General features: G+C 45.0%; 1 protein-coding gene across 2 annotated transcripts in view; it reads right to left on the minus strand.

Annotated features, from left to right (window-relative positions):
- Positions 1 to 12,084: 12,084 nt before the first annotated feature.
- pax8 (paired box 8) overlaps positions 12,085 to 20,238 on the minus strand; it is an 86,659-nt gene continuing 78,505 nt past the window's right edge. The window contains exons 9-11 of one of the 2 annotated variants that reach the window (XM_085971368.1): positions 17,799 to 17,900; positions 14,358 to 14,444; positions 12,085 to 13,538 (exon numbers count right to left, since the gene is read on the minus strand). In XM_085971368.1, coding sequence (XP_085827494.1) covers positions 13,417 to 13,538; positions 14,358 to 14,444; positions 17,799 to 17,900 — 311 coding nt within the window. In that variant the 3' untranslated portion in view covers positions 12,085 to 13,416. Of the gene's footprint in view, positions 13,558 to 14,357; positions 14,445 to 17,798; positions 17,901 to 20,238 lie in introns of both variants that reach the window. The other variant, XM_085971369.1, reaches the window with a different exon arrangement.

Here is a 20,238-nt window from a genome sequence, read left to right on the forward strand (position 1 = left end):
CTCTGCTGGACACATACAATTACATAAACACTGCTGCATCATCTGTCCTATGCTGCAATATTTCACTGTTAATGATCTACCTTAATTTTTAAAACTTTACGCACAGCAGTCATGTCAATGGTGGTGGCATAAAAGCTCTGCCCACTTTGTTTTTCCCGTTTTCTGCCCTTCTCTCTGGAGGGTGTTGACTCGATGCTTGGGTACAGTTCTGGTCTTCACCTGGCATTCTAAACGGACACTTTCTGACAGGAGTCAAAGATTAGTGATCAGGAGCTGGAAACTTAAGCTGATTTCTTCTCTCCTTCAGCCCAGGGTAACTGACGCCATATGTAGTACACCAACTGCAAACCTGGCTGTAATTAGCTAACTCAACTCTGACCATGGACTGAACCTGGTACAGATCTGTTTAGTTTAGTACTACACCGGGCAGTGCATTTACTATGTGAGCCATTGTGGGGGAGGTTTACTGCTGATGATTTTGCAACTGTTTCACAGTTAAGAATCTTTGTGAAATTTTAGGGGAGATTGTATGTGGTGCATGAAAGGATCAGGCTTAATGGACCAAATAGCCTTTTCTAATAATTCTATTGCCATTTCTGTTGGTAGTTAAACTACTTACTGTTTGAATACAGGAATTAGTGCCTTGTCAATTAGATTGTTGTTGCCAATTATGTTAATTGGGCATTTTCTCACTGGAAAAGAGAAGTTTCAGAAGTGATATGATTGCTGTTTTTAGGATTCTAGAGGGACTAGATAATGTAGACCGTGACAAGCTATTTCACCTTGTCCAGAACAGTAGAACCAGAGAACATGACCTACATTTGAAATTCAAAGCTAATCTGCAGAAACATTGGACCTGAAATTGCGAATGCCTCCGATCCGCAAGAAAAGTACACACCTACCTGGTGCCTCTGTATCTTCGGACTCTTGCAGTCCTGGGCCTGCAGACGTACACCTGCGTAAAGGCCCACGTATCCCAGGAGCGCAGGATCATGTAGGCCGACCCAACCAATCAAAAAGGGGGGATTCCCATTATGCTTATGGGGATTCCATTTACATACGGAATGATTTAAAAAAATTATTTTAATACAGGTAGACTATCCTTTATCCGAACTTCCGAAAACCTCTGAAAACCGAAAGTTTTTTCGTTCAGCGTAAGTCGTGCGCACAACATGACCTGAGTGGCGCAAAACATGACAGGAGTGGTCCTCCGGGGCCCAGAACAAGAATTCCTGCAGATTGTCGTCACGCTGGCCTTCGCTCTCGATGTTAAGTGTGACTGAGGGAGCTCTGCCTTTCCCTGTGAGCAGGGCAGAGGGTCACAGAGTTCCCTCCTGGGTAGGAGATTGCAGGCCGAGCCGGGCAGTGTGAAGGAGGGTACCGGGAGAGTGAACCCAACAATACAGCGGCCCGTCCGATAGCTGCAGCTATCCGATATTCTTCCCCCCCCCCGACCCGACCTGATTTGCGGGCCAGCTTAGCGTAGGAGTCAGCCGAGTTTCCCAGTCTGAAATAATACCTTCTGAAATCCGAAAATTTCCGAAAACCGAAACACAGTTGGTCCCAAGGTTTTCGGATAAGGGATAGTCAACCTGTATTTATTTAAACTTTTACGCTGGTAAAAGAAGGCCCTGAACCTGCTCTTACCAGGCGTAAGAATTTTGTGGGCATTCGCTGGGCAGTAGTTGGGCAAATAGCTCAACTCTCTGCCAGCGAATGTCCATGTCCTGCACATGTGGATGAGCTGTCAAGCTGAGACTTGATAGATCGCAAGTTCCGGGTTTTCGCGCATGCCCCGCGCATGCTGAAACCCAGAACTTGCGGGGCACTTACAACCTTCTACACTGCATACGCGGTCATAAGCCCTGTAAAATTTGGGCAAGTATTTCCGTGAGCAAGTGGTTAATCTGTGGAACAGGGTCCCTAGGGCAACGGTGGAAGCAGTTAGTATTATTTCATTGAAATGCAAATTAGATAGATTTCTTTCAGAAAATAATATTTTGGGATACAGTATCTGAGTAATTTGTGACATGAGGTGGGAAGTGTAGTGTGCTTGGGAGGAACAAGTCACTTTGGACCTATGGTTCCCAAGGCTCTCCACCACTGGGGGTTTTCCTCACAACATGTCTGGATCTGTTGTAGACGTGTTGATAGAGATTGATTGCCATGATTGGTCAACAACTCCATTATTGTGTCACGTGACTACAGGATGGTACAAGGCGAACTAGATGGACCTCGGTCTTTTTTCCCCTGGCTTTTCCTATGCCATAGTCATTCCAAAAAGGTAATTAATTGTTGAATCTGATTGGTTGAAGAGCCTCACTGTTTTTTGACCTGCTCACAGACGCCACAGATGTCCTGTAGAGGATCAGATGGCAGATTAGAGCAAGTCTGCTCTAAGGCCTGCGGAAACTTTGTGGGCAGCTGTCAGCGAGGTGAATGGCAAATGCTGTTCCTCTACTGCTGACCGCAAAAGCTGGGCTAATGAATTTTCCAGCCCACTCACAACTAGGAGCCCACTATCCAACTCGCCCCACATATCAGTTACTGCTTGGTGTTTTATGTAAAGTGGATGATGGCAGTAATTTAAATCCAGTGATTTTCAGTGGGATAGACCTGTGTTCATGTTTTTTCTGTAGGGACAAGAACTTTTTTTTGGAAAGGAAAGCATCCAGCCTGGTGTTGGAGTTCTCCTTCAGCAATAGCAAGAACCATGTTTTCTGCCATTAAATGCATGATTTTTGCTGGGGTGTATTAATTAAGTATTTCACAGTGCCCAACAGGGAGTGCCTGAGTTAAGCCCAAGACCAATTTCTGGTGGTAAAACCCAGTTACACTGCCCATAGCTGAAAATAGACTGCACTGTCTTTGTAGAAAAGTTGCCAGGAAATCTATCTTCTGTGTTTGCTAAACACTAACCCAATGATGAAATTCACAATGTTAAACCTCCCTGCGCTTCCCTTACTGGCTGTTCTTCCTTGCTGATGACCAGGCATCAGCAGCATTTATCTCCTGGATTGGATCCTTTCTGTGAAGTCATTGAGGATCTTTCTGCAGTGACCATTCTCCATTCCTCCTGTCTCAGTAATGCCCACATCAACAGCTGCACACTGCCCCATATTATCACTAGAAGATTTCCTTTGTCCAGTACGTGTAGCATAAAAAGTGCTCTTTGATAAGCAGGTTTATGAATTTGTTACACATAGCACACAGGAATTTTCATCCCATTTTTCTAGAGTGTTGTACATTTTCCTATGATCTATATGTTGAAACAGGCCTACCAGTTCCCACATTCAGTGAGAGATTTGCATGAGATTGCAGTCACACATGCAATGTGTGGTAATTGCCTACATTCCTCTCACTAGAGAACAAGAGAAAATGCTTGTAAATCCCACTATTGGGTGCACTGTGAAGAGATAAAATAAAAGATGCGGGAAAGAGGGTAATAGAGAGAAGGAAATTCTAGTAATATCACTTGGCTGACCCCAGTGCCCATGTGACAGATGTAACTTGCTGCTGTTCACCATATTTACTTTTATTGCAAATAGACACCTTGGATATAGGAATCACTGAGAATTTCATACCTAGATTTGTCTGAATGCTTGAAGGATTGCAAATTTCCCCCTATCTTCTTTAATTTCATCTCCTGAGCCTTCACTGTGTTAGTGGATCACTTTAGTCATTGCGTACAGATTACTTTCTTGGTCTGAGATGTGAAAACACTGTTTCCTTGATTGCTGTTCCTTTAAAGTTATTACGTCATATATATTAAGCTAATAACTATTCCAGAAATACTAAGTCACTCATTATACTTATATTGGAAGAGATAAGTTGGCCTCCGCACCCACTGGTTTTCAGAGGTGGGGGGCGGGGAACTATCCATTGAACCTGCTGGGAATACACATGTGTGGATATTGGGTGAGGGCAGAATCTGGTTCAGCTTTGATGCTCTCCATAGTTTACCCCCATACACACTGGGGGTTAAAGCCAACTTCTGCACTGCACAAAACAACAGGTGATTGCAAATCAGCCACCCTTTATACACCCATTAAAGTAAATGGAATGGAAAATCGGGTGGGGTGTATAACGGATGACCTGTCTGCTATCACATGTTTTGCACCCCTGCCCAAAGATAGCTTTACCCCACTGTCCAGGCTCACACATGAAATATGGCCATCTTTGAGGTACCACCAGATTGCTGTGCCTGTGGAACGATTACCTCAGCAAATGCCTTAAGGACAGTAGTGAGAAAGCATATTGGCTCGGAAGATCAGGAAGTAGAATCGGAGGGTGGCGATAAGAAATAACAAGGGGCAGAAAACACTGGTGGGAGTAGTTTCTAGGCCCCCCAAACAGTAGCTTTACGGTTGGACAGAGTATTAATCAACAAATAATAGGAGCTTGAAACAAAGATAATACAATAATCATGGGGGACTTTAGTCTTCATATAGACTGGGCAAATCAATTTGGCAAAGGTAATCTGGAGGAAGAGTTCATTGAATGCATTCGAGATAGTTTCCTAGAACAATACAGTATGGAACCAACCAGGGAACAGGCTATTTCAGATCTTGTATTGCGTAATGAGACAGGTTATTTAGTAATCTCATAGTAAAGGATCCCCTGGGAAAGAGTGATCATAATATGATAGAATTTCACATTGAGTTTGAGAGTGAAACTAGAGTCTTAAACTTAAATAAAACTAACTACATAGGTATATGGGGCAAGTTGGCTAGGGTAGATTGGGAAATTAGATTAAAAGGTATGACGGTAGATAAGCAGCGGCAAATATTTAAAGAAATATTCCAAAATTCTCAACGAATATACATTCTATTGAGAAATAAAAACTCCATGAGAAAAGTGATCCATCCGTGGCTAACTAAAGAAGTTCAGGATAGTATTAGATTCAAAGAAGAGGCTTATAATGTTGTGAAGAACAGTTGTAAGCCTGAGGATTTAGAAACCAGCAAAGGTTGACCAAAAAATTGATAAAAAGGGAAAAAATAGAATGAGAGTAAACAAGCAAGAAATATAAAAACAGATTGTAAGAACTTTGACAAGTATGTAAAAAGGAAGAGAGTAGCAAAAGTAAGCATTGGTCCCTTAGAGGCTGAGACAGGAGAAATTATAATGGGGAATAAGGAAATGGCAGAGACTTTAAACAGATATTTTGTATCTGTCTTCACAGTAGAAGACACAAAAAGCATATTAAAAATAGTGGGGAACCAAGGGGCCAATAAGAATGAGGACCTTAAAGTAATTAATATCAGTAGAGAAAAAGTACTTGAGAAATTAATGAAAAGTCGATAAATCCCCTGGACCTGATGGCCTACATCCTAGGGTTCTAAAAGAGGTGGCTGCAGAGATAGTGGATGCATTGGTTGTGATCTTTCAAAATTCCCTAGATTCTAGAATGGTCCCAGCAGATTGGAAGGTAGAAAATGTAACCCCGCTATTCAAGAAAGGAGGGAGAGAGAAAATCGGGAACTACAGGCTAGTAATATATTAGCATGGATAGAGGATTGGTTAACGGACAGAAAACAAAGTAGGGATAAACTGGTCATTTTCCGGTTGACAGGCCTGTAACTAGTGGGGTACCACAAGGATCAGTGCTTGGGCCTCAGCCATTTCCAATCTATATTAATGACTTAGATGAAGGGACTGAGTGCAATGTATCCAAGTTTGCTGACGATACAAAGCTAAGTGGGAAATTAAGCTGTGAGGAGGACACTAAGAGCCTGTAAAGGGATATAGACAGGTTAAGTGAGTGGGCAATAAAGTGGCAGATGGAGTATAATGTGGGGATATGTGAGATTATTCACTTTGGTAGGAAGAATAGAAAAACAATGGCCTAGAAATTGGGTTGGTAGCGCCGGCGCTGAGCGCCTAAAGAGACCTAGAATTGGGGCAAAGCCCTATGTTGGGGCAGACGCTATGAAGATAGCGCCAACTCAGATATTGACTATACATTTAGCGCCTGCGCTAAGTGTTTGCGCGCGCCCGCGAGCGCAAGCAGCTCATGACGTCATTTCAGTGTGCAACGCCTTTTAGGAGCGCCTGAGCGCATATTGGGTGGCGCCCGGAGCCTTAGCGCCCAGCGCTATTAGTGACAGTTCGAGGGAGGGCTAACAGGCCCTTCTCGGAGTAGGGGGGCGCTATTTAAAGGGGACAGCTCTAGTGCAGAATCTTCTGCCACTTGGCCTGCTCATTGCGATCGTTGCTAGAGAGAGTTGGCGAGCTAATGTGGAGCGGAGTTCTGGGAATTTAGCTTTACAGTACTTGGGACCTTCAACCCTGTCCGAAGCACTTGCAGCACTACACCTAAAAGCCTTTGGACCAACTGGCATCGGAATGGGAGCTTGTTTGGAGGGCGACGGCCTCATCGCCCAACACTGTGAAGGGGCAGACAGACGGCAGGAGAGAGGGCCGGGATTGGCCAGAAGGAGGAGGGGCAATGGAGGTCGGCCAATCCGACGGGATGCTGCGAGGGTCTTTAGGCAGCAGGTGACAAGCCTTGACATGTCGGAGGAGCGTTTGGGAAGGCTCCGATTCTGGAGGGACATTGTTACTGATCTGTGCCACCTGCTTGGTCAGGATCTGCAGCCGCGTGAACGCTGCAGAACCTCTCTGTCCGTGATGGCTAAACTGACTGATGGCCTGCATTTTTATGCCAACGGATCCTTTCAGTCAGCCATTGGGGACAATGCGACTGTCGCTCAGGCTGCAGTCCACTGTTGCATCCGGCAAGTGACAGATGCCCTTTATAGGCGAAGGCGTCAATTCATTACCTTCCCTCGGACCCTGCACAAGCAGGCGGAGGAGGAGGAGTATGAGGAGGAGGAGGAGGAGGAGGAGGAAGAGCAGGCGGAGGAGGAGGAGGAGGAATGTGGAAGGGCTGCTGAAAGTGGAAGGTCCATACGTCAGAGGCTCATCTGGACTCCTGTCGACACCCCTGTGGCGGAATGATGAGAGTCTTAACTCATGCGCACTTTGGATGTTTGAGGGCCTCTGAATGCCAGCATCACTGAAAGTGGTCACATGCACCATGCCACATTGAAACTTCTGTTTATTGGCACAAAAGCCTTTCATTACAGCTGAACAACGTAATGTCAACAGAAACCATAACTTTCAAAATAACTGTGAACTGCTCGGCAAAGCCGCAAAACTCAACAAACCTTCTGCAAATATAACAACAGGTGAGGGTGTCCTTGAATTTGGACAAACAAACGTCTCAGCACCTCCCTCTACAATTGGCCCCTTGAGGGAGAATGACTTCTCTTTCGCGCCCGGCCCCTTGCCTCCCTGCTGCTCCTACGTAATTGGACCCCAGTGGCGGGCTCAAGGCTGGGGGACGCCTGCTGACTGTCTGGAAGCGCAGAAGCCCCTACGGGACGGCCTGGCCGACCTCTGGGCTTGGAGGGTGTGGACGCAGGATGCTTGATATGACCATGGCTGGAAGCAGTGTGGCCTGCAGGTGGTGGCAGCTGCAATGCAGGCGTCCCAGCGCTGGCATGTGCAATGGTCTCCTGCCAAGAGAGGACACCTGCACCATGGTTGGACGACACACTGGCTATCTGAGGGGAGCGGCTCGGCTCATCCGCCACAATCGCATGCTCCACTGATTCCTGGCCTTGTATGGGACTGGAAGGGCCCGGGGTGATCCTAACTGATGCAGAGAGGGTAGCTGCAGTGAGAGATCGCGTTGCCTCAATCTGGGTGTGGAGGAGCCCAGCAAGTGACTGCGTGGCAACAGTGAGGACCTGTGTGCCAGGTGCCAGTGCTTCGGAGAAGGCCTGGACAGTTCTTCCCATTGCTTCGGACAAGGCAGGTGCCGACCGCTCCACTGCCTCGGACAAGCCCTGCACAGACCTTTCCAGGGATTGTCCGAAGCCCTGAACAGTCCTTTCCATAGCCGACTCAAAGCCGTGGACAGTCCTCTCCATTGTTGGGCCGAAGCCCTGGATAGTCCTGTCCATTGTTGCCCCGAAGCCCTGGATAGACCTGTCCATTGTTTCCCCGAACACCTGGAGGGTCCTGTCCATTGTTGCCCCAAAGCCCTGCAGAGTCCTCTCCATTGTTGCCCCAAAATCCAACATACTCCTAGCCAATGAATCTATTGACTCAGGCATCTTCTCCACTGTAGCCATCAGCTCCATGTGTCTGACCCGGGCCTGTTTGCTCATCTCAGCCAGGCGACGGACCTCATCTGCATTCTGTGCAGCAGTCATGACGACCTGCCTTGCCCTGCGGGGAGACGGTGGCCGAACTTGCCTATCCCCCGTGCGTTGCTGCATGCCGCTTGGTCCGGCAACTGGTTCATCCTCAGAGCCCCCCGCCCTCCCCTCCAGGGGACTACTATCCCCAGTCTGTAGATGTGTCAACTCCCCGGATTCTGCAACGGCTGGTCCGGATTCCTCCTGGCCCTCGCCTCCGGTGGCACTGGCACTGGCAGCTTCAGCGCGTTGAGCCCGAGTTGGTGCTGCTTCATCTGAAAGTGGGAGGTGGAAGAGTGGCTTTAGCAAAAGTACAGCTTTGCTGAAAGGCATGCCAGATTGCGGCAAGGCTCTGACATGGCTGCACACTGAGGATGCATGCTGGCGGGGGGACCAAGTGGAAGGCAACAGGTGAAAAAGGTGAGAGTCTTACCCTCGCTGCCGGTAATGGGGTCGGCAGATGCAGTGGTCACAGGACCAGACAGACGTCCTCCAAGTATCTGGTGCACTCTCTCCTCCAGATCCGTGAGAGTGACCACTTGTGGAGGTCCGCCACCGGTTCGACGCTGCTCCTTTCGAATCATCGCCAGCTTGGACTGCAGGGGAAAGAAGGGGAAGTTCTGTAACATGATGCCTTGAGACCTCATCGCATGCCCCCCATGGTGCAAGAGCCCTTACATGAGGCCTTGAGACCTCAACGCATGCCCCCCATGGTGCAAGAGCCCTTACATGAGGCCTTGAGACCTCAACGCATGCCCCCCATGGTGCAAGAGCCCTTACATGAAGCCTTGAGACCTCAACGCATGCCCCCCATGGTGCAACAGCCCTTACATGAGGCCTTGAGACATCTGTCCATGTGTGTGGCCAGAAAGGGCCATGGGTGCATGCTGACAGATGGCCATTGGTGCATCATTGCAGCAGGGTGCCCGAAGTCAGCTGCAGATTGAGGGAAGCACAAGTTTGGTAAACCATCACTCACCCTAACGATCCGTGTGAGGTCGTTGAATTTCTTCCTGCACTGAACAGGGGTCCTGGTCGCCATGCTGCTGGAGTTGACCCTCACAGCAACCTCCCTCCAAGATCGTCGGTAAGCCTTCTGATTCGGCCTCTTGCCATTATCCGGATACAGGACCTCTCGACGGTGTTCAACTGCAGCCACCAAGTGGTCCAGAGCCTCAGTGCTGAAGCGCTCTGCTCTCTGTCTAACCTTCTCCATGCTGAACAAGTTTGTACCGCCAGACAAGGGCGAGTGCCAACTCTGAGGCCTACAGGGCGTTGGGTGTTGAAGCTCAGGCTGACTGACCCACCCTTTTAAGAGCCGGCCGGCGCCTGGAGGTCTCGTGCTTTCCTGTAATTGAGATCACCTGCGCTGCGCCCGTCCGCGTCGATATTGAGTAGTGCCTGAACTTTTGCGCCTTAAGAGCACCGTGCAACGGCTGATTTAGCGCCTCAATCCCCTTTGGGGGCGATGCAACCCAATATCGTGCCAGGCGGCGATAAGTTTCGTCTGGCTATAAACTTTGCGCATCGCCAGTTCTAACGCCTCAAGCGGGGCTATACCCAATTTCTAGGCCAATATTTTTTAAATGGTGAGAAACTATTAAACATTGGTGTTCAGAGAAGTTTAGGTGTCCTTGTACAGGAAACAAAGTTAGCATGCAAGTACAGAAAGCAATTAGGAAGGCAAATGGCATGTTGGCCTTTATTGCAAGGAGTTTGGAGTACAAGAGTAAGAAGGTCTTACTGCAGTTGTACAGAGCTTTGGTGAGACCACACCTGGAGTACTGGGCACAGTTTTAGTCTCCTTATCTGAGGAAGGACATACTTGCCTTAGAGGCGGTGCAATGAAGGTTCACTAGATTGATCCCTGGGATGGGAGGGCTGTCCTATGATGAGAGATTGTGTAGAATGGGCCGATACTCTCTGGAGTTTAGAAGAATGAGAGGTGATCTCATTGAAACATGTAAGATTCTGAGGGGGATGGACAGGGTAGATGCTGAGAGGTTGTTTCCCCTGGCTGGAGAGTCTAGAACTAGGGGTCACAGTCTCAGGATAAGTGGTAGGCCATTTAAGACTGAGATGAGGGGGAATTTCTTCATTCAGAGGGTTGTGAATCTTTGGAATTCTCTACCCCAGAGGGCTGTGGATGCTGAGTCGTTGAGTATATTCAAGGCTGAGATCGATAGATTTTTGGACTCGAGGGGAATCAAGGGATATGGGAATCGGGCAGGAAAATGGAGTTGAGGTGGATGATCAACCATAATCTTATTGATTGGCAGAGCAGGCTCCTAATTCTTATGCCTTCAGTAAAACTGAGGAGAAAATTGAGGGGGGAAGAATAAAACTGTTTAAGAATGCTAAAATTCTTGCTTTTATATAATTTGGACTATCCTATGTTCCAGCTGGCTCTTTGAGTAGTACAGGAAACTCTTTGGTATCTGGCACCGACGGGACCGGCGTGTTGCTGGTTGATCAAAAATTCCGGATGACGGAGAGGGTTATCTACCAAGGCTATTTTTTAACAAAGATAAATTTAAAAAATCAAGAAATGTGCAGTATACAGTAATTGGGTACTCACCTACAGAATGTTGTGTTAAATGGATGGTGGAAGATGCTTGATTAAGTACAGTAATGCCAGTTGAGGGTAATCCATAACTCTTTAATTACTTAACAGTAAAACAAAACTTATACAGTAAACGACTGTATACAGCACAGGAGAGTCAGACTCCTGTTATTGAGGTGTTCCGACTTCCGACAGCGCCAAGAAGCCGAGTAGTGGCAGTTTGGAGAACTACCCCCACTGACTAACTCGGCCACCGCAGGAGACTCGGACTCGGCAACATTGCCGGTTATTGAGGTGTTGTTTTCGGAGTGAAAATTTTGCCGGTTAATAGAGAATTCTGGATATTTAGGTGCCGTTTAAACGAGAGTTTCCTGTAGCTCTCTTGATTTAACATTGGTTTGCAAGACTGATTGAAACAAGAAATTACAATAGTAACCTTTTCAGAGCCTTGTCTCTGTAGAATTCTAAGTCCCTGCAAGAATTGCTACAAGGATAACAAGTAGAGTGGGAGTCACTTTTTTTTATTCGTTCATGGGATGCGGGTGTCTCTGACACCCAGCATTTATTGCCCATCCCTAATTGCCCTTGAGAAGGTGGTGGTGAGCCACTTTCTTGAACTGCTGCAGTCCGTGTGGTGAAGGTACTCCCACAGTGCTATTAGGGAGGGAGTTTCTGACCTGATTCTATTGGCTGCTGTCACCATCTGACATTCTCAATGAAGACGAGTTTAATGGACAAGAATGGTAAGGTTACAGCTGAGTGGTAGTCGCGTTTGGTTTGTCATTTGGGGGAGTGGAGAAAAGAGGGGATGGTCTAACCAATGTTTGCATTGTTTAGTGCCTTATAAAACCAAATTAGTCCAATAAGACATGAATTGAGACTTTAGCATCTCTGTTTCTTGGGCTATGCAGAGATTTTTCAAAGCTATCAGACTCAACTCTTCATAATGTATAGTTTACCAGTTATTACAACAATGAACTATATTTCTTTTTGTGCTCCAAGCCTAGGAATCAAACTCTTATTGAAATATACAGAGGCTAAGGCGTTGATCTGGCCCTGAAGTTAATGAGAATGGCAGAAACTTTGAAACCCGAATATTAAACTTGGAGAAATGATTGTTGTGTGCAGCTCGAGTCCCAGCAGTGGCCAGTACTTGACCATGAGTCTGAGAATTCAATTGTGCTTTACCCCCACCACCCCAGCCCGGTTTGTGTGATCAGTAAAGTTCACAGAATTAGGGCTTTTCTTGCTAAAGTTCATATGCTCTCAGACACTGGCAGCAGGAACACAACAAAATAAATTCTCAAACAATTTTTACAGTCAACAAATTTTATTTCCAAGATTTGAAATCATGCTACACTGAATTAAAATATTTTTCTTTGATAGTTTCATAGTTTACATACATACATAGCGAATGAAAATCCCAGGCCTGTGTGGCATAGGCAGGTCCTTCCAAAATGAATGAGCTGTTGTAAAACAAGACAGAGAGATACTGGTATTGGATATGGGCTGCTACAGGTCCTTCAAGACAGTGAGCTGTCAGTCTGTGGTAGCTGAGAGTTATATATTACACATTTCCTCATGTATTCAAAACTAGTATCCATAATATATAAAGATGTAATTCCAGCATGTGGTAGATGTGTTTCATGTAATCTGCAAATCAGGCCATTTAAATATCAAAGAATTAAACAGATTTATCTTAAATATGACACACATAGGCAAACTAAGTGTAATGCATTTATTGATTTTTATTTTGATCGTCCTGATATTTTGCTGCTTTTTGAAAAGTCAAATACAAGCAAAATGGGTAACTCGTACTGAGCAGGAAAATCAAAGGTTCAGCCCAGCCACAGGGTCAGGTTCAAATACAAGCTGAATCTTCAAGACAAAATTTAGAAATTCTTTCTTTGTTAGTATCAGTGTCTCTAAACTATTCATATTTTCACTGTAACGTCTTAAACAGTGTTGGAGTCACTGAGAAATTGACTCTACCCAGTAAAGGCTTTCTGTAAAGAGACATTTGATTGGTTGAAGTGCCTGTTTCCTCGTCACAGTCTCCTGTTGAGTGGCAGGGATGATAATGATGCCTCTGTGGTACACTGGATTTCTTGCTCAGTCTGTAATGAAGATTGCCAGTATTTCTCTATAGAAAGTGGGTAAGCTTTGTGTAATTTTCAGAAGTTCTTTTACTAGTCTGCTGAAGCCATGCATTGTAACATTCAGTTACTGTTAATTGTGGCTCCATGTTTAACTAGGGAAGGATCTCCCTTCACATTATTGTTTCTTCAACTCATCACACTCATAATTAAAGTCACGTAATGAGCCTATTAGAACCTTGTATACACATTGTCTGTGGCCCATACTGAGTGTAATATGCAAAATCCATGTATAATTTACGATACTAATAGTGCATTTGCATTCCTTATTGTTCAAAAGCAATTTCTATCTAGCCATGGCCTATGGCTTTTTGTTCTTGTGAATTATCTGTAAATCCAGAACGGGAAAGAGAAGGCAATTCCCTGCTGAACTGATTGTGGGATCCTGTCTGGCATGTTATGGAAACATCCGGTGGTGAAATTATTGCCCGTCCTTCATATTTCATTCATAAATAGAGTTTTCCACATTCCTTTGTACTCAAATCAATTAGACTGACAGAACATGAATCCCCAGGGCATCGCTCTGCATAGTTCCCTGGTTGCTGTGGAAACTAGAGGTGGTCGTAGGCAGCCGCAGCAGCGGGAGGTGCGCTGGTCCTTGGTGCGGAACTATAATAATAAGGGGAACCTGAAAGTTAACGGACAAGAAGAAAAGACGGTTGGAAGAACATAACAATGAAAAAAAACAAAGGTCTTAACATCACTCAGATCTTGTGGAAAAGCTGAAGCGCCTTTAAGCACCTTTTTGATGGTTAAACTCTAGAAACTGAAAATCTCAGCATTCCTCAACTGATTTGAAGAGATGGCACTCACTGGGCACTTTCTATCATCATTACTGTAGCAAGGAAAAACTATTGTATCTATAAAACTGCTTTTTTTCCCCACACACTACACTGGGGTACGTTTCCACAGGTCTCAAGAATTCTCCAGTACCTCACTTAGATGACCTAGACAGTGGGTGATGACAGGCTATTCTATGGGGGCCACCTTGGCGGAGCCCAATCCTGTTTGCGCCCAATATACGTGTACTTTCCAGTCGAACCCACTGGATAGTGATCATGAGTGGGAACCCAGGCTGATTTTCCCCTCCATACTCCGAGGGCAATATGGTCTTATACACTTACAGCACTTATACTACCATCCTGGCTGACACCGGCTATCTCAACATGTATAACTCCTTTTATTTGTTTCTCAGAATGATGCTAAAAGCACTTCTTATACACACTCCTCTCAATCTACTTCAAACAATCAGCTTGCAAGATTACCAGAAAAGAGCATCGTTTGAAAGCCATAAAGGGAATGTAGTACTGAAAAGTCAAAGCAAAATCAGAAAAACAAGTGACAAAGACGTGATAGTAAAAGAGACATAGTCAAACTACTAGTTAAAAAGAAATCAAAATTTAACAGGTAAATTCCAGTGATGCTTACTTATTAATCCAGAGTTGGTAAAGCGCCAAGCATCGTTATAAGACGTGTAGTGGGAGTGAGTGTAAGGGCTTCCTGAATATTCACTTCCTGGAATCAGAATAATAAATAAAATTCTTTTAATTATCACAAGCACTGACCAAAAAGTGGTTGAGTTTTGATTAATTAGTGACTAATAGAATAGCCCAGCCTGGGGGTGCTTTTTGTCTCTTTCTGATGTTCAAACTGGCCATCACACTTCATGGCTGAGAGAAGCATATTGTGTTACCAAAGCAACGCATCAACAATCCAGGTCAGCAGGAACAAGGGGAACATCTTCTGCCCAGTACATGCATGTTTCATCTTGTCTCATTGCAAAAATACTTAATCGCATCAAAACAAAAGTCAACAGGTCAGCAAAAGGCCTGTTCAATCATTAACTGCCTGTTGTGGAGTGGAAGCTCCGGTTAATGACAATTATTACTGGGAGTGGGAGGAAAGTGACTTTTGAATTAATGATCAATTTTAAACAGAATCTGTTTATAATTTTTTTTCAAGCCTGAAACTCTATTTAAATTATTCCTAGCCATTTGAAAAAGAAAATGTAATTCTCTTTTATTTTGCCAGTATTTTACCCTTGTCCCCTGAAAGTGCTAATTCTTATCGGGGTCGGCCACCCTGCATTACCTCACCTAAGGGGACATTATTCATGTTTGAGCCTAGTCAGTGAACTTCAGCAGGATATTCAGCCACGCAGGGAGCTTAGATCTGAGTGTGATCCTGATTTGCACCCAAAACCTACGTGATGTACTTACGAGAACAAGGCACTAGGAAATGATCAGGAGTAGGAACCCTGACTTTTTTCCCCCCTCAGGGCACTGAGGCCATTTATAGGGCCCAACAGCTCCCCAGCTGAGAGCTAACTCAGCACTAACTAAAGATTGAATGTGGGACCTCCTGGTCAGTTTGGCTCAGTTCCACACTAAGTTCTGCCTCATCCCTTGGGGAGATTTTGCCCATTGTTAAAGTTAAACATGTCTTTTGGACAATTAAGGGTTAAACCACAAGGCTCCAAAGGTAGATTAGCATCAGTGCTTAAAATAGAGGCAGTAAATGGTATCAAACCCATTTTATTCATCCCGATAAACAAAGTAGTCTTATTGCTACTTAGGAAATCTGAGCAGTCTTGGGACACCCCATGGAATCTACTTTCTTGACTATTTGAATTCGATCATTCAACATTACCAGCACACCACCTTAACTGTTTTTGAGTGAATTATATGCTGACCAAGGTAAAAGGTGTCAAAACTGGAATATGGACACGTTGTATTTCAGGCGCCCGGTGTGAGTATCGAGCACTCCTAGGTCAAAGAATGAACTTGCATTTATATAGCACTTATCACGACTTTCGGACATCCGAAAGCACTTTACAGCCAATTAAGTACTTTTGAAGTGTAGTCACTGTTGCAATGTAGGGAAACATGCCAGTTAATTTGCGCACAGCAAAGTCCCACAAACAGCAATGTGATAATGACCAGATAATCTGTTTTTAGTGATGTTGGTTGAGGGATAAACATTAGCCAGGACACGCGGGAGAACACTCTCGCTTTTCTTCAAAATAGTGCCATGGGATTGTTTATGTCCACCTGAGAGGGCAGACGGGGCAACGGTTTAACATCTCATCCTAAAGACAGCACATCCGACAGTGCAGCACTCTTTCAGTACTACACCGAAGTGTCAGCCTAGGTTATGTGCTCAAGTCTCTGCAGTATGACTTGAACCCAGAGGCGAGAGTGCTACCAATTGAGCCACGGCTGTCACCAGTAAGCCAGAGTTAGAGGCAGAGTAAAGCTCCCTCTACACTGCCCCAGTCAAATGCTTGCAGGTCAGGTATAACATTGGTTAGATGCAGGGTAAAGCTTCTACATTGTCGCACCAAACACTCCTAGGTCAGGTGCAGCATGTGTCAGATCCAGAGTAAAGCTTCCTTTATACTTTCCCATTAAATACTCCTGGGTCAAATACAGAACAAGTTAGTTGCAGAATAAAGATCCTTTTACATTGCCCCAACAATGTGCCTCAACCTCAAAGGAGCTTCCATATCACTGCTGGAGTTTCACAGCAAAGTGTCTTTGGCCCAAAAATCTTCAGCTGCTTTATCCATGGCCAAATCGCCATCATAAAGTCTGAAGTGGAGCTGTTTTCTGATGATTCCATGGTGTTCAGCTCCATTCACAACTCCTCCGATAATGAAGCAGCAAATGCCAACCTACATCAAGGCTTGGATAACGTTCAGGCTTAGGCTGACAAGTAGCAGGTAACATTCATGCCATGTAAGTACCAGCCAACAGCCATGTCCAACTAGAGAATGTCCAGCCACCTCATCCAACCTTCATGGCTAAGTCTCCCACCATCAACATCTTGGGGATCACACAGACCAGAGACTGAACTGGACCAGCCATTTCAACAACACCACCATCATGGGAGCACCATCACAAGAACTGGGACAGTTCAAGAAGAAGGCCTATCATTACCTACTCAGGGTAACTAGGAATGGGCAATAATTGCAGCCTTGCTAGCACCTCCCACAACCCGAGAACAAATAAAAAACTGAGAGGTTTTTCCCAGGAATGGCAGGTGGTGATAGTGGAGTTGGACTTGGATAAAGAATGGTTAGCAAAGAAATCAAGTAAAGTGTTGGAAAAGACCTTTTCAGTTGATAGAAACTTTGGAGGTGACAAGGCTTCATGCAATGGTGAGACCTGGGGGTGGTCATGGCTGTGGGTGGGAGAGTTGATGTGCAGGGTGAGGATAGAAGTCGCTGAGAAATCAGAAGAGGGAATGGAATTTAGGTGTAGATTGATGAGTCACCAAGGATAGGTAGTTGCTCAGTGAAAAGACTGAGAGGAAATTAGGGAGATTTCAGTGAGGAAATCACCAATGGGGTTCGAAGTAGACAATAAAGACCTTGAAAAAGGAGAGGTGGTTCAATGGGGAGAAAGAACCAGAGGAATAAGGGGACAGGTGAGGGTGAGACCTGAGATGAGAGCGACAGCAGTCTTGTTGGGGAATGTGGTGGGACATGTAGCCAGGCAGTGGGGAAAGAAGACACCAGCAGGTTTCAGAGCACCTTTAGGAGAAAAGGGGAGAAAATTAGAGGGAGGAAGCTAAAGAACATTTAGCTTTAAAACGTGCAGAAAGTTAAATATTAGAAAAGAACATGAAGGTTTGCCGATATAACAATAGCGACTGCGCTTCAAAAGAAATTCATTGGTTGTGAAGCGTTTGAGGACATAAGGTGCTGTATAGATGCAAGTTCTTTCTTTCTTTCTTGTCACTGCTGCAGAAAACTCTCTGTGCAATCATTTACCTGGGTGCAGGATACAGGCCTGGGTTACTGAGGCCAGGTGAACGTTCTGTTAACAACTGGACATAAGCCAAGGCAGAGTGCTACACTGTGCTTACCAGACACCATTCCAGCGATGGCCGATGACGTGTAACTGCCCTGGCTATTTGCAGGAATGTGAGGCGGGTATCCTGGCAGTGTCGAGCTCACCATCTCACGTCCTAGAAAACATAATTTAAAGTTCTGGTTTATTTGTTTAATCACTTCAACTCTGCAGAGTTATATGTTTAAATAAAGCACTCCTTTTTTTAAATTTTGTTTTTCCCCCCCCACCAATTTTCTCCCCTGAAGGCACTGATTCTTACTGGGTACCGTTCCATGGGTGCCAGCTGCCCTCCAGGACTAGTCTGTGACTATCCTTTTGGTGAGCTTAGATAGCGAATTATTCAACCATTGGGACATCTCATCTATTTTATCTAATGTCCGCGCACATGAACTTTCCAGCAGGAGGGTCACTGGATAGCGATCAGGAGCAGAAATATTAACCGAGTTTTACTTTCCAAGCCCAGGACAGTGAAGCCAATTGTAGTGCCTTACTGTTGCCCTGGCTGAGATCAGTTAACTAAGTATAGAACAGGAATCAAACCTGAGACCTTGAACAGGGAACTGTAAGACTGCTGGAGTCCATGGAACCATACACCAGCAAAGTAAGCATCTTCAGGGGAAGAGAAAACTGACAGAAAATGGTCGGATACTATACAAAACCCACGTAAACCAGATATAACACCCCTTCATTGTCATAAGAACAGTCTGATGCAACACCCATTTTTTCTGGCCATCTTGCAAATGGAGAATCCACATGAATCACCCTCTCTACAAGAAGCACTCTAAAACTCAGATACTTTGTAACTCTTACAGATCTCTCGCTGTGAGTGAGATTATTAGTAACTACAGGAAACTATTTTTTATCCGGCACCGACGGGACCAGCGTGGTGCCGGTTTATCAAAAAGTCCGGATTACAGAGAGGTATAGTAAAAGGTACGAGAGCTCCGTACACAGCAACAAATCCAGGCTTCCCTGTTGTTAGCAACAGGTGCAGGAACCCCAGCCACAGACCAAGCGTCCCTGTTGCTTAGCAACAAGTGCAGGAACCCTGGTTACACAGCCACAGATCCAGGAACGGCCACTAATATGAAGTAAAACTTACCTGAACCTACAGCTGAATTTTGCCGGTTAACAGAGATTTCCGGTTATTTAGGTGCTGGTAAATCGAGAGTTTCCTGTATAACACACGCTTTGGTTCTTGTCAGCCTCTAAACCAAAAGTTAGAGAGAAGCTCTGGAATATCTGACCAGAAGGTTGGTGAATTGATCTACAGTATGCAACACTGAAAGTTACATTGGAGGTGTCACATTCATTTCAAGTGTGTTAAAATATTTGGGGACATTTTTTCCCCTTTTCTCCCTTCCTCCCCTGAAAGTGATGACATGGGTACCCTCACCCAAGTGGCCATTCTTCTTTGCTTTGCCATTAGGGGCCATCAAAGCTAAACCCAATCCTGTCCTCGCCCAACATTCACACACTTTACAGCAGGGGTCACTGGATAGCGATAAAGAATGGGAACCCTACATGATCATACCCTCCCTAAGCCAAGGGTGCGGAGGTCAATTGTAGTTGCTGCTCTAGCTCAGAATAACTAACCCAGAATAAACTGAGGATTTTGAGATGTAAGTTTTTAGATGCAGTATCAGAATCGTTTAAGGATATGTCTGAATTATTATAAGATGAATTAAGTTATAGGTATTTCTAGATGATTTCTTGAATCCTGGTGGTGTCATTCTTGTGTGCTAGATTAACCTAGCCGCCGCAGTATATGGAGATAGATATCTGAGGTAGCAGGTCACGAGGCACAGTCTCGCCTGTGGCTCCCACAGAATACCAGGATGTTGGATTGCATCTCCAATTCCCCATTCAGTCAAATGCCAATATCCTCTTGGCTGTTGGGAGGTGCTGATCTACTGGCAACCAACCCAACAGCCATATTTAGTAGAAGCTCGAGGTGAGCTGTGATAGGAAGAAGAGCTGCTTAAACAAATTGTGTTACCATACTTCATAAACAGTCTAGCTTGCAAACTAGCCATATACAGGTGGTTAATGGGCTAAAGTGGGACAATGGGTTGCTCACAGACACAGATTTCTAAATGGGGTGCAGTTCAAGGAGCCTTGGGCCTGCCAGTGAGCCAGAGGCACAGATGATGTGTGCTACCATGGGGCTATTGCTTAATACTAACAGGTAATGAGTGATAGTCTGTCAGTGCAGAACTGACAACAAAAATAAAACAAATTAAAAATGATTCAAAGGAAAAAAAATCAATAAAAAAATAACTAGGGGTTATTTTCAATTTCACCAAGCGTAGATCATTTTGCAGACCATGACAAAATGGATAACAAAATAAACTGCAACTTTATTTGTTTTCCCTCATATAAAATTTGATTTCCAACTCTGATATAATATAATATTGTATATATTATAATATAATGGAACTTACTTACATTGT

The sequence above is a fragment of the Somniosus microcephalus genome, chromosome 30 (genome assembly GCF_052327205.1).
Source record: "Somniosus microcephalus isolate GS21.2 chromosome 30, FLI_Smic_1.0, whole genome shotgun sequence".
In the NCBI taxonomy this organism is placed as follows: Eukaryota; Metazoa; Chordata; class Chondrichthyes; order Squaliformes; family Somniosidae; genus Somniosus; species Somniosus microcephalus.